This window comes from Nematolebias whitei, chromosome 23 (assembly GCF_014905685.2).
Source record: "Nematolebias whitei isolate Nwh7 chromosome 23, NemWhi1, whole genome shotgun sequence".
NCBI lineage: Eukaryota > Metazoa > Chordata > Actinopteri > Cyprinodontiformes > Rivulidae > Nematolebias > Nematolebias whitei.
The window spans coordinates 21098327-21113018 of NC_056520.1; the positions used below are offsets into that span (position 1 = coordinate 21098327).

The window sequence follows — 14692 nt, forward strand, 5'->3', positions numbered from 1 at the left end:
AACAATAAGTCAGTCAGTTAAACAAATATTGAAATAATGTTTTGTGTGATAGTAGCTCAGATGGATCCCAGCAGATCTCTGAACATTTTTATTTAAAACTGTTGCACTAAAGTTAGTCATGGAGTTCCTCAGGGTTCAGTGCTTGGACCAGTACTTTTTACCTTATATATGTTTCTATTAGGTAAAGTTATTAAACAGCATGGGATAAATTTTCATTGTTATGCTGATGATACAGTTATATTTGTCCATGGAACCCAATGAATTCAATCAGCTACTTAGACTACAAGCATGTCTTAAAGATATAAAAACCTGGATGGCCCTAAATTTTCAGCTTTTAAACTCAGACAAGACAGAGATTTTGGTTTTTGGACCTGAACATCTAAAGAATAAATTTTGTAGTCTGTCACAAACTCTTGATGGCATTACTTTGTACAGTGCCCTGAGATGACTTTGTGACTTGTGCTCTATTTAAATAAACTGAACTGAAACAGAGTTCTGCAATGTGGTTTTTATCAGAACGTGCAGGTTCCTTACTAGTAGATGGATGGTAAGTAGTTTGGTTCCAAAGTCCTGTACAATTGTGAGAAGGTCCAGTAGACTCAGGAGGGCATGTGGTTGGAGGGCGAGGAGAACAGCTGAAAAGCGGTTTCCAGAGGTTCATTATAGAGTCAGAGTCAGAGATTCTTTATTGTCATTCGCACCACATGGATGGTGGAGCGAAATTATGTACACAGGGTCCCAGTTACATCCAACAATAAAATGTATAAGAAAAACAGTAATAAGATCTAAGATATGAACTAAGAAAAACATCAACTAAATATACACTAAGCACCAATAACATAAAAACACCACGTCAAACATCAGCACAAACATGAACATGAGTCTGTGTGAGCAGATGAGCACGCATGAACACATCATTGAAACAGATCAGCGGCAACATGATGTAATTTTTTCACAGTGATTATTTTGGTTTATTGATTCATGAGTCTAACAGCCTCAGGGTAGAAGCTGTTCCTCAGTTTAGTGGTTCTACACTTAATGCTCCTTAACCTCCTTCCTGAGGGGAGCGGGGCAAAAAGTGTGTGTGCTGGGTGAGTGGGGTCCTTCTTGATGCAGGTGGCTCTCTTCCTGCATCTGGAGGTGTAGATGTCTGTGATGGTGGGGAGGCTGATACCGACAGACTTCTGTGCAGCCTTCACCACTCTCTGCAAAGCTTTTCTTTCTGCAGCTGTGCAGCCTCCATGCCACACGTTGATGCTGGAGCACAGGATGCTCTCCACTGCACACTTGTAGAAGGAGGTGAGGACTGAGCTTCCCAGACCAGCTCTTTTTCAGCCATCTGAGGAAGTAGAGTCTCTGATGAGCTTTCTTGATCAGGCTGGTGGTGTTGTTGCTCCAGCTGAGTTTATCGGTGCACCCCCATTTCCTTAATTTTGGGAAATCGGCTGATACTTGCATGAGAAACTGATTTGACCTTTTTTTTAGTTTTAACAATTGTCTGAACTTCATTTATATTTCAGAGCACTGACTCATGGCCAGTTAAAACAAGTTTGTATTGTTTCTAGGATATTGTTCAAGGGTATGTTTTTCAAGAAAATAATATTGGATAATTGAAGGTGCATTGTGACCTTATAACACTTGACAGTGTAGCTTGTAAAACAAAATTGGTATCAGTCAAAATTGGAATCGGCAGGTCAGACTTTTTAGAAATGGTGATTGGCCAGAAAACTGCAATTTGTGCACCCCTATTGTAAATATACAAAATTCCAGAATTGCGCTGCTCAAGGTGGCTGCATGTTGGAGTAGCTCTCTTACATTCATTCTGAGATTTTGCTTTTGAAACTTTAATTCCTCTTTTTTCTGGATGTAAATCGCTTTTTTCGGATGATTGTTTCCTCAGGTATCAGCTACTGTGCAGCTGGAAGGATTCTTATTGAAACCTTTTTTACTTTTGTATATTAGTTATGATGAGTAACCATAACAACAACAAGGTGGTTTGCTACAACAGCTAATTAACATCTCAAAAGTTCAAATAATACCTCAACTACAGCCCCAAATCCCAAATGGGTTGAAAAGGAGGCACCGTGGATGCATTACCACCTACCTGGAAGCGGTGCTAGAGAGTCTGACTGCTGAGATCTTTGAGGTGGCGGGAAATGCAGCTTGTGACAGTGGGAGGACTGAGCTTGTTCCCCGGCATCTGCAGTTAAGTCTGCGGCGACGAAAGTCTTGGCAAGCTGCTGGGAGAAATGTCCATCGTTCGGGGAGGAGTTCTGCCTGGCATTCAGGCAGTCTTGCAGCCCAAGAGGACTGAGAGGTCTGCTGGGTCTGGATGGACGGATCAGCATCTACAGCCAGTTTCTTCGGATCCGCTGTGGGACGGACTTCTACAAGAGATCCTTCCTGCCGACAGCCATCAGCATCTATTAACAACTCTAATGAAATCAGAATGATGAGGTATAACAACAATCAATTTCCCTTTAGGATTAATAAAGTATTTTTGAATTGAACTGAATATGGTAAATGAACAGTACTTATATAGCGCCTTTCTATCTTATCAAGATACTCAAAGCGCTTTACACAACAATCTGTCCCTCATTTACCCATTCATACAGCACTCTACTAGATCTATACAAAGAATAATCAGTGCTTTATCACATTCATACACTGATGGGACACACATCAGAGGCAATGAGGGGTTCAGTGTCTTGCCCAGGGACACTTGGCGTGTGACTGTTGGAATCGAATCCCCAACTCTTACATTGAAGAACAACTGCTCTAACCGCCACAGCCGCCCTAATATAGAAAATATTACCTTGTATCTCTTTTTTATTTCTTGCCAATCTACCACAGACACCAACATGGTTCAGTGTATTTGTTTTGAACAAATGTATGTTCTTCATTTGACTAAATACTTTCATCTTAAGACAAACGATGCATCACCTGATCAGAAAACACACTTACATACAATTCAATTTTTTTTTCAACTGCATCTAGCTGGAGTTGCCTTATCTCATAAAGTTTTTCAAAGTGTAGATACATAATTTTTGCAGTAATTTGGGTAAAATGCGGTAACTGCGTTTCCTTTTTCACTCTGTGTGTGTGTTTTGTATGCTGTGTTTACAGATCAATGCTGTGTGTCTTCACTTAGATTACTTTGATAGAGTTGGAACAGGAACCTGGGGAGATTAATCAAAGTGAAGGGGCACCGACTCCCGGCCCGTGCCAGTCGATACGACTGCGTGGTTAATTCGCCCCGAGGAGGGCTGTCGTCGGGCAGATGATAAACAGTGTTTGCCCCGTTTTTTTGCCACGAGCGTGCTCCTGCTCGCCAAGAAAAATAGTTTCGACCCGTGGTCTCTAATTCACAGTGGGGGGTGAGAGGTGGGACATTAATCATCCTTCTGCTGTGGCCCGTCTCCGACAGGCGCGCCGTCCAGGGTGGACTGGGTGGAGATGTTCGGTTTGCAGGTAAACCCTGCAATAAAGGCATTCGTCTGGTTGACCTTGTAAAGATGCAAACACAAATGCTTAACGAGAAACAAACAGGCGCTGAAGGTGTATTTTTGTGAGCTTCACGAGGCATTAGAGAAATGGCTTGCATCCAACAGAACTCCATATGTACTTCAGGGATTTCGGCGCTTTCTGAAAAACAGAAGCGATGCAACAATCGGTGACATTGACCTCCCTTCAGTTTTCCCGATCCTCAGATTGAGAGACATCCTTTTAATTGTATGCCTGAAACGGCGACGGAGAGAGAAATAATTGAGGATATCACAACGTGGAGCTTTGCCAAGTCTGCTCCTTCTCCCCCAACCCTCTCTCTCTCTCTCCTTTCCCAAGGATGGAGTGCTGGAGAATTGAAAGCTTTTAATACCAGAGAGTTGAGGCTTTGCTCCAGTCATCATTTCCATGCCGCTTTACGCTGATTCCCTAATATCCTTAGCGCTGTGCGTGGGGATAAGCCCATCGTGCTGAAACATGGCTGTCATGCCTATAAATCGTTCACGGCTCTAAAGAATCCATTATGGCTGCTCCACAAACATGGGGACTCAAAGGGCCACTTTTCTCAAGCTCATTTACTCTTTTAAACATATTTATTTACAGTTGGTGCGGCGGCGGGGGGAGAGCTACAATATGCATCGTTGCAACAAACTGGATTTAAGCCTAAGTGGTCATTCACACCACGAATCATACATTTAATGTGTCCAAGTTCATCCTCTGACAATGCACACGTTGATCTCGTGTTGCACGTTAGATGCTGTTCAGTTTGCGATGGGTTTGTGCCAATAATCAACGTGTTCTGTGGGAGCAAAGACAGATGAGCGTCAAGTAAAATGTACTGAGAAAGACAAAGGTGATTAAGATTTAAGATGTATACTCAACCACAGACCAAGCACAGGTGGATGGACGAGTTCTCCATCAAAAAGCAACATCAGACATTAAATAATTGCTATGGAACTTTAATAGATCGCAAAATAATGAGCCCGTTGTTTCATTAGAATTGCTGCACGTATTTCCCATTAAATAATTATTGTTTCTTATTTATACCATCCTTTTGATTGGCATTCAAGTTGGATTTTTATTTATTTTCTATGTCCAATTTACCCTGCGATGTACAGATAAATTTGTTTTTAGCCTTTTGTTAAAGAAAAAACACAAATGCTACTGAAATAACTCGAACCTGACAAAAGTAACAGGAAGGAAAAAACACTGAGAATCAGCTAAAGAAAGTAAATTATTGTGTAAATGTTTATGAAGCATTCACTCTATTATGAGCCATTTTTCTTCCACACATTTTTCAGCATCTTTCTTGTTTTTCACAACTTTTGTGCTATTTCAACAAATCATATATCAAAACATTCAGCTTATTCAGGAAAGGGTTCTATGACATTTGGTATTGGTGAAACTTTAGCTTTTTGAAATATCTAGCCTTTTCTGACTTTTTTTCCTCATAGAAAATGAAGTGAGCTCATTTTACATTCTTCAACTCTTTAGATCTGTTTACAACCTTTTACTGCTCCTTTCACATTTTGTTCTGGTTCAGCTTCCTTGTGCAAAAAAAAAAAAAAAAAAAAAAAAAATCAGCTACTTTCAGCTATTTTCTGCTTTTTTTTTTTTAATTTTTTTTAGCTGTTTTGTGCTCCTTTCAGATACATTCTTCTAACTAAAGATTTTGTGCTTCTTCTAACTTATTTTTTTTGCTAATTTCAGCTTGTTATGCTCCTTTCAGTTAATTTTTGGTAGTTTCAGTTATTTCAGCTACTATTTATCTGTTTTTATGCTACTTTATGCTTTTTCAGCTATTTTTGGCAATCATTTAACATTTTTTCAGCATAAATCAGCAACAACATGCGTGCTGTCCACTTCCTTATGGAAGCTTAAGCGTCTTTCTGCTCTTTTAGCTACTTTTCATCTGTTTTTTTTGTTGGTTTTTTTTCAAATTTAAGCTTTTTTCAGATAATTTCCACTTTTTGTGCTCATTTCTGCATCTTTCAGCCTAATGTGTCCTTTCTGCTTTCTTCAGCTAATTTAAGCTTGTTCTAATGCTAAATGCTCATTTCAGCTTGTTATGCTGTTTTTCTGCTAGTTTCAGCTCTTTCTGCTATTTCAGCTACTATTTAACTGTTTTTGTGCTAAATTTAGCTTTTTAAGCCAATTCAACAGTATTCAGCTCGTTTCACCTCTTTCTGCTTCCTTCTGGTAGTTTAAGCTTCTTTCTAGCCATTTCAGCTTTTTTTCCCTTCAGCTAATTTCCTTATTTTTGTGCTCATTTCTGCTTATTTAAACCAAATTCAGCAAATATGTGTTATTTCTGCTTTCCTCTGCTGATTTAGGCTTGTTCTCCCCCCCCCCCCCCCCCCCCCCAACAAAAAAAAAAAAAACTAGTGAAACTGACTTTGACTGAAAGGATACCTTTAACTTCGGAGGCAATCCAGTGAATGCTGTAACTCCGTCTGAGACCTCTGCACCTGTCCTCAGGTGTTTTAGCCCACTCCTGATCAAACTGCTCCTGTTGTCTCAGGTTTGAAGGGTTGCTTCTCCAGATTGCACATTTCAGCTCCTACAAATGTCCAACAGGATCTAGATCAGGACTCAGGAGGCCACTCAGAATAGTCCAATTTGGTTCTGAGCTGTTCTTTTGTGTCTTTATGTGAGTTTGGGCTCGTTATCCAGTTGAAGGACATGACCTGCGACTCAGACCAAGCTATTAGACACCAAGCAACACATTTCACTCTTGAACTGATGGTGACGATTCTCAGTCGTCCAGGTCATGATCAGTAAAAAAGGGTTACAAAACAAAAACGACTTCTAATCTGAACAACCTCTCCACAGACATATGGCAAGCTGGCTCTTCAGGACAAGGCTCAGCGGTCCACCTACGTCTCAACAATAAGGGACACTCATGATCATATTTTAGACAGAGAAGACAGGTGGTTTGAGAGGGGTGTGGTGGTGAAGGAAGCCACTTAAGTGAAACATGAAAAAAAACTTTGAACAGAGGAGCAGATTTCAACTTTCAAAACTTTACCCCTTGCAGCATCAGGCCTGATTCCCATGCAGTGCGCTAAAGCTTGGAACTCCACTCTCCAGACATTTTTGAATTGATAAAGCCTCCTGGAAGGGACGTGAAACACATTCAGCTTCAGAATAGAAGTCCAGTTGTTTTTGTTTTTTAATCCTTTTTATGGCTTCATAGTCTTGAGATTTTATTGTACACTGTGCAGATGTAAGACACCGTGTGCCCGATGCAGATGTTAGGATGAGATAATTGGAAACAGGTGAGAAGGCTGTAACAGAGTAAGTTGAAACCAGGAGCATGAAGAGCAAAAGCTCAGCCTGCTCACAGCTCCACCTGGAGGGAGGGAAATGAAAAGGAAAAGGGGGAAAGTTTCAGGAATTCTGAAACCTCACTGTCCTAACAATTTCATTCATATTCTCATTCTCGTCAGAATCAGATTTTACACATGTTTGACTGTGTTTAGTTCCCATTTCTAGTCAACTTTATGTTTTTATCCTTACTTTTTATTCACACACTGTCCCTTAACCTTTTTATTTTCACTTGTCCTGTATAAATGGTAAATAGACTGTACTTGTATACCATACCATACCATACCATACCATACCATACCACTTTGTTTATAAAGCCCTTAAAAACAGCAATAAGGCCAACCAAAGTGCTGTACAGCAAAAACAAACAAGCAAAGGACACAGCAATAAATACATAGATCCAAGTAGATAAAGATAAGCATTAAATGGCTGACATTGTAGAGTACAGACAAGTTAAAATCAAAGCACACAGTGTCAAAATCCAGGGAATAAAAGTGTGTTTTTAAGAGAGACTTAAAAACAGTGAGAGAGGGAGCCTGCCTGACATGCAGTGGTAACTCATTCCACAGTTTTGTACCTGCAACAGAGAAGGCCCTGTCACCTCTGAACTTAAGACGGATTCCTGGAACCAATAGAAGCATCTGATTCACTGACCTCAAAGAGCATTGTGGGACATATGGCTGCAGCAGATCAGCAGATTTAAAAACAAACAGAAGGATTTTGAACTGAATTTGAAAGTGAACCGGGAACCAGTGCAGGGAGACCAAAACTGGTGTAATGTGTTCTTTTTTGTTGTATCGGTTAAAAGTCGGGCTGCAGCATTTTGGACCAGTTGTAATAGTGCAATAGAAGTCTGACTGATTCCAAAAAGAAGCTCATTGCAGTAATTGAGCCTGGATGTTATGAAAGCATGAATTACTGTTTTAAGATAAAGTTTGGGCAGTATGGGCTTTAATTTAGACAGTTGCCTCAACTGAAAACCCCCCAAAACAAAACAGAATTTAACAATCGTGTTTACATGGCTGTTAAGTTTCATGGAAGGGTCCATTATCACTCCCAGATTAGTGACTCTTTGTTTCTCTAATGGGGCTAGAGAGGAAAGGTCGATACCGTGGTTCTTGATCATGCCATTAGGAGGAAACAACATGACTTCAGTCTTCTTCTCGTTAAAACCTAAGAAATTTAAAGCCATCCAGTCCCTGACATAAGCCAGGCAGTCAAGAAGAGGTTGAATAGAATGTGCACCAGTGTGCTTCAGAGGGAAGTAAATTTGACAGTCATCGGCATAGAAATGAAAGGGTATGCCATGTTTACGAAAAATAGCACCTAATGGCATCAAGTATAAAGAAAAGAGAAGAGGACTGAGGATAGACCCCTGTGGTACCTCCCACCGAGGAGCTGCCGATGTTGAACTAAAATCTGAGGGCTGACCCTCAAATACAGTATAGCGCCTTTCTATCCAATCAGAATACTCAAATCACTTTCTTGTCTGTGCACTCATTTGCCCATCCGCACACAGTAAAACAGCACTCTACTACATCTCTACAAAGATAATCAATCAAATCATTCTGTAGAGACTACCAGTAATCAGTGACCATACCATACCATACCATACCATACCATACCATACCATACCATACCATACCATACATTCATACACTGATGGGACATACATCAGAAGTAATGAGGGCTTCAGTGTCTTGCCAAAGGACACTACGACATGTGACTGCTGGTGGAACTGAACCCCCAGTTTTTCATTGAAGGACAACAGCTCTAACCACTTAGCCACAGCTGCCCAAGAATTTCATTAATAATGTAGAATTTACATTTTTTGTTTTACAAGTCTTGAAAAAATACCCTGTTGTCCATTTTTACAAATATCTGATTTTATCCACTAGTTCTAATTTAGTGCTATTCAAATTTTCCACGTCTTATTTTCAGTTTGGTTTCCGCTTCTCGTACATTACCATTTTAATTTCCACTTTATGAATTAATTTCTGAAGCTGACATATGTCCATATATTTCCCTAGATTGTTCCTTTCATTTATTCTTTCATAACCCCTTTGAAGCGTTATAAAATTTATTTTTGCCATACTTGTATCCCTATGTTTAGTTGTTCAATACAGGACAATTCTTTTAGTTTACAGCATCCATTCCACTTTTATTTTAAGACTTTATTACATTCATAAGATTTTACTTAAAAGTCATTCCTTTCTTCCATTTTTTACGATTTAATTCCAATTTTCCTCTTTTAATCCCATAGCTCATTCATATTTGCATTCCCAGTTTGCTTCAAATCCCATTTCCAGTCCTTAAATTAGACAATTTTCATTATTTTATTTTATTTTTTTTTACCTTATTTTGGTTGGTTGTTTTCCTTTTATGAAGACAAAACCTAGAGCGTTTTTTTGGCTTTTTCTTGAATGTTGTGGATCATTGCTAATTGAATATTATTTTCAGTTTGCTTTTATTGTCGCTGCTGTGACTTTAACTTAAAGTGACAAAGAAGCACAAACGGGAGTGCGCACCGTGTCGCTTCAGATCAACACCTGCAGTGATCTTAGTGTGAAGATGCATTTCAGAGCTCTATCAGCGAAAACGCACACACACCCCCTTCGCGCGCACAACGCACACGCATAATTGTCGATTATCAACAAGTACGGCCACTGAGTGGAAATTAATTTGCCACTGGTAATGAATAGAGACATTTTGCTGAGATGCGTAAAAACAGCTGAGCTGCCAGCGATTACCTGCTGGAATCAGCCTTCATCAATATCAGGATAATTACAAAGCACTCCTGGCAGTGCGTGAAATGAACGGAGCATGCAACAGATTGGGTGGTGGCCATAGATGTCTGCAGATATTAGGCCTGCTCCTCAGAGTGGCTCTGCAGAGGCGGTGGAGGGGGGGGGGGGGGGGACTGCTTGAGCAGATCGGAGGGGCTGCAGCTTCTGTTGCACGATGCGGCTTGTCAGGACAGAAAAGCAAAGCTGACTCTAATCGATTCTGAACCCGAAGCACAAAAGAAGCACAACCTATGACAGAAAGCACAACTCATCAAACCCACAACTGAAAGACACGCTCAGGTAAAGAGTATTGAAAGAAAGAGAGAAGTGCAGAAAGAATGGGATCAGAAGAAAAACAGAAATAAAAGTTGTCTGTATGAACAATTTGAAATTAAGTGGTGTAGTCCAGAATCCAAACCTGGACCAAAAAGCTCCAAACAAACTCAAAACGAGCGGTAGTTTAATTGTACCCACCACCAGGCACAGTGGTGGGGCTAGGGGGTGGCCAGTGGTGGCCTTGGCTATATAAAAGCAATGTAAAATTTAGAAAGAACAAAAACAGAGTGAGTAGGCTCAATCATCCATGTAGATAAGTAAAAAATGTTCTAGAATTGCGCCGCTCGAGGTGGCTGCATGTTGGAGCAGCTCTGTTACTTTCATTTTGAGATTTTGCTTTTGGAAGTTTTAATTCCTCTTTTTCTGGTAATTCACATTTTTTGGATGATTGTTTCCTCTGGTATCAGATGCTGTGCAGCTGGAAGGATTTTTACTGAAACTTTTTTTAGTTTTGGACATTTGTTATGATGCGTAACCATGGCAACAAGGCAGTTTTCTGCAACCAGCAGCTGATTAACATCTCAAAAGCTCAAATAATATCTCAACTACAGCCACAAATCTCCAGTGAGTTGAAAAGGATGTTCTGTGGACGCATTCTCATCTACCTGCCAGGTGTGCTCGAGTGCCTGACCACTGAGATCCTGGAACTAGCAGGAAACACGGTTCATGAAAGCGGAAGGACAGCATCGTCCCTCGGCACCTACAGTTGGCTTTCCGCAGCGACGAGGAGCTTGGCAGACTGCTGGGAGGAGTGGCCATCGCTCTGGGAGGAGTTCTGCCCGGCATTCTGGCGGTCCTACAGCCCGGGGGAACCGAGAGGCCAGCCGAGTCTGGATGGACGGATCGTAAAGCATCTGCAGACAGTTTCTTAGGATCCACTGGACATTTACAAGAGATCCTTCCTGTCTACAGTCATCAGTATCTATAACATCTCTTAATGAAAGGAGGATAACGAGTTACAACAACAAATAATTTCCCTTTGGGATTAATAAAGTATTTTTAAATTGAATTGAATTGAATAAACCACTATAAAAGTTAAATCATGTCATCCAGACAGTTTCTTTTTTGGAAGAAATGTTTCATCTTTCATCTGAAAGACTTCAACAGTCTGAGGCCTGCCAACAGGATCTGTCGCATTAAGTAGTAGTGTTTCGGATGAAAGACGAAAGGTTTCTTCCAAAAAAAAAAAAAAAAAAAAAAAAAGAAACCGTCCGGATGACATGATGTAACCTTTTTGTGATTAGAAAGAACAGGTTTTCTCCAAACGATTGGGTTGCCAGGTTTACATGGCGGTGGTCATCTTGGATTTTGGCTTGGCAAACCAATTTTTGATTGTGACCGTTGTAGATGCAGCTACACACCAAAATGGAAATTGGCGCATTGCTTATTTTTCACGTTTTCCAACTCACAAGGTTTACATCTATACATTTATGGCAGCAGCCATCTTGGCAGAGGTGGAAAGCGCACTGAAATTGTACTCAATTACAAGTAAAAGTACTGATATTATAACAATACTTAAGTAAAAGTACAAAGTACTCTTCTCAAAAACTAATCGGAATATTAATGACTTTTTAACCAATTGATGTTTTATTGTGTTGTCAATAGAAGTCATTCAGTTGGATTTACTTTATATAACAGCTACATTCAAAGCTCATTTCTCAGATGCTCAGAAGCTCCGCTTTAATTTTAGTACCAGGCAAATCGATGACAATATCTAAGATCTTTAAGAAACAATACAAAAATCAATATCGTACAGGTAGTTGTAAAACCTCTTATACCACAATATGTTTTTTGAGGTTAGATGCTGAAGTCTTGTAAGTTGCTATCACCGTAGAGATCAAACAAAGTTTGCATCTGGACGCTGTCTGCTTTTCACCCTCTGTACAAGAAACATTCCTCCAGGTACGTCCACGGACACTCGTCCTCAGCCTTTATCTCGTCATTTTCTCTGTTGACAGTGTTGTCCTCTGTCTCCATTTTGGCTTTTTCTCCAAATCCTCAGTCCATAAATGACTCTCTACTCTCTAGAGTTGCTTTGCTTACGTCATAGGTAATTGGCGCATTGGCGATCTGAGAGTCTTACTGGCTACAAAGATGCAGATGAACGGTTTGAATATTAATTCAAATTGTGACCGTACTCAGTAGCGACTACACACTTGAAAGAAATACTCATAAAAGTACAAGTACCCCCCCCAAAAAATCTACTTAATTACAGCAATGTGAGTATTTGTGATTCGTTACTTCCACCCCTGCATCTTGGATGGCAATATGGCAACCCAGTTTTTGGAAGGTGACTTTTCTACGCCAATATGTAGCCACACAACAAAATAGAAGTTGGTAATGCACTTATTTTTCAAGTTGTTATGCTCAGAACATGCACGGGCAGACAGACGGAAAGATGGACGGATGGAGGGCATTTCCAATCTGACCTCTTTGCGTCATGAGGGGGACAATTACAGACAAAAATGTGGCTAAAACCTTGACAGTTTTACATATACTGACCTGTCTGGTATACTGACTCCAAACACATACTCTGAGCACTAACCAATTGACATGACCTATTTGAATTTAACTTTGTTGTCTGTTAGCAAAATATCTTATGAACGATTGAATGGATTTGAATGAAACTTTTAGAACATAATCAAAAGGAAGATCAAAGGTCCTGCTCAATAATCCAGGTAGAAAATCCAACAAAGTTCAGTCAGGTCAAGTAGAGATGAACCGCTCCGATACCAATATCGATATTGGTCCCGATATAAAAAAAACCCTTCTGGATCGAGTATCGTGACAATGTGATTAATCCATGACTGGGCAGATCTATTCCTTCTAAGTCTATGCTTTGTGCTCTGAGTAACGTCACGCGCTAGCGACATCACCGCACAGATTGTTTTCAAAATGGAGCGAGCGAAAGGATCAGCCATCTGGAACTATTTCACACTACCTCAGCCAACACATTCGACAGCTACGTGCAATACGTGCACAGCGACGGTTCCAGGGGGTGTCACTAAAACTTCCAGTTATAACACGACCAACTTAAGCATCTCCAGAGATTTCACCCTAAAGAGCACGCTGAGTTTGTTGAACGGAATTCAGCACGGTTTTTCCGATATCGTATCGTATCGTATCGTATCGTATCGTATCGGTATCTGCCGATACTCAACCTCAGATATCAGTATCAGAAGTGGAAAAAGTAGATTGGTGCATCCCTAGTTGTCAGGACGTTTATTTTTTTGTAGACATTTTGTCCTTCATCCAAATGACTTCATCAGTCTGAGGAGCCACAACAAACTCGGTCCCACAAGCAGCAAACCCACATAGTGGACCATCCAGTTTGCTGGTGATAAGAGGGTTTCTAGGGCCCACCCTCGCCCCCGTCAACTCCAACCATCGATCCCTTCATCAGTCTGACTCGGGACTGATGAAGTCCTTTGGATTAAGGACGAAATGTCTCAACAACGACAAAAAAAAAAAGAAACCGTCCAGATGACCTGACTGAAATTTGTTCGATTTTTTTTCATTATTCATTATTGTTCATTATTGAGCATGGATTTTGATGTTTTGAACCACTTTGGCTATGGCTGCCTCAGAGGAGTCGAAGGGGGAGAGGGGGAGCCCCAGAAACCATCTCTTCCCCATCAAACTATTTTTTCCACTATGTATGTGTGCTACTTGTGGGACTCAATTTGCTGTGGCTCCTTGGACTGATGAAGTCCTTTGGATGAAGGACGAAACATCTCAACAACGACAAAAAAAAAAAAAAAAAGAAACCGTCCAGATGACCTGACTGAACGTTGTTGAATCAAAAGGAAGATTAATACGACTGAATAAGTTTTAAACTCAACTGAATTTAAGACGGCTGCCACAGCCAACTGAGCTTAGAAAACAAAAATGACGTTAACACGTTTATTTTCAAAGACATTAGGCTAAGGTTTGGTGTGGTAGTAGCCGAGCTTCATCCCTATCACATCATGTAAGAATTCACATAAAGATCATTCAACAGTGGAGATGGTATAAGGCAGGACGAGCAGAACCTGACCCATCAGGTCGTTTGGTGGGTTTCCATGGCGTTGGTCCACGTCTTTCCCAGACTTCTGAACATCCCTCACATGGAACCACTTTATCCCCCCCCCCTCCTTTCTGTCCCCTCAGACAGCAAGCAACAGGCAGTATTGGGTTTCTCCTCAAGCTGGAGGGTTCCTCGAGTCCGTCTCTGGGAATGAAAAGATGTCTCTCTGTTCTCCGCGCGACTCTTTATTCAGGTGAGAGGCTCGGGGAGGAAGGAAACTATTAGGAGAGGTTCCTGGAGACGCAGCTGCCGCGCCTGTCCGGGAGGAAGAGGATCTAGAAACACGAGACCTCTGGAAAACGGCTGGGAATGACCTTAGAAAAACTTCCTCTCGTCTTCACCTCAGTCCCAAAATGTTTTCCACAACACTCTTATTTTTTTCCAAAAAAGCTGGATGTGTGAAAGCACAAACGGCCCATGGGAACCAACAAGAAACCCCATGCAGATCCTTCCTGCTGTGATCAAGCTTTTCTTTTCACCACATTTAATGTCCCAAATTAAAGAGTTATGCTGATGTCTTTCATATTTTTTTTTTCATGTTTTTGACAGCCTTTATTTCCCCGTTCGAGCTGCATTGACACCTACGAGTGTGGAGAGGATGATTGAAAACAGGCCCAGCTGTTGGGCGTGCGGTGGAGGGAGGTTTGTTAGGGTGAATTTTTTACATGCCGAG

General features: G+C 40.8%; 1 protein-coding gene across 1 annotated transcript in view; it reads right to left on the bottom strand.

Moving 5' to 3' along the window:
* Positions 1 to 3392: 3392 nt before the first annotated feature.
* Positions 3393 to 14692, bottom strand: part of pou3f3b (POU class 3 homeobox 3b) — a 32374-nt gene continuing 21074 nt past the window's right edge. The window contains exon 2 of the mRNA XM_037696813.1: positions 3393 to 3506. Within this exon, the coding sequence (XP_037552741.1) occupies positions 3393 to 3506 (114 nt within the window). The remainder of the gene's footprint in view (positions 3507 to 14692) is intronic.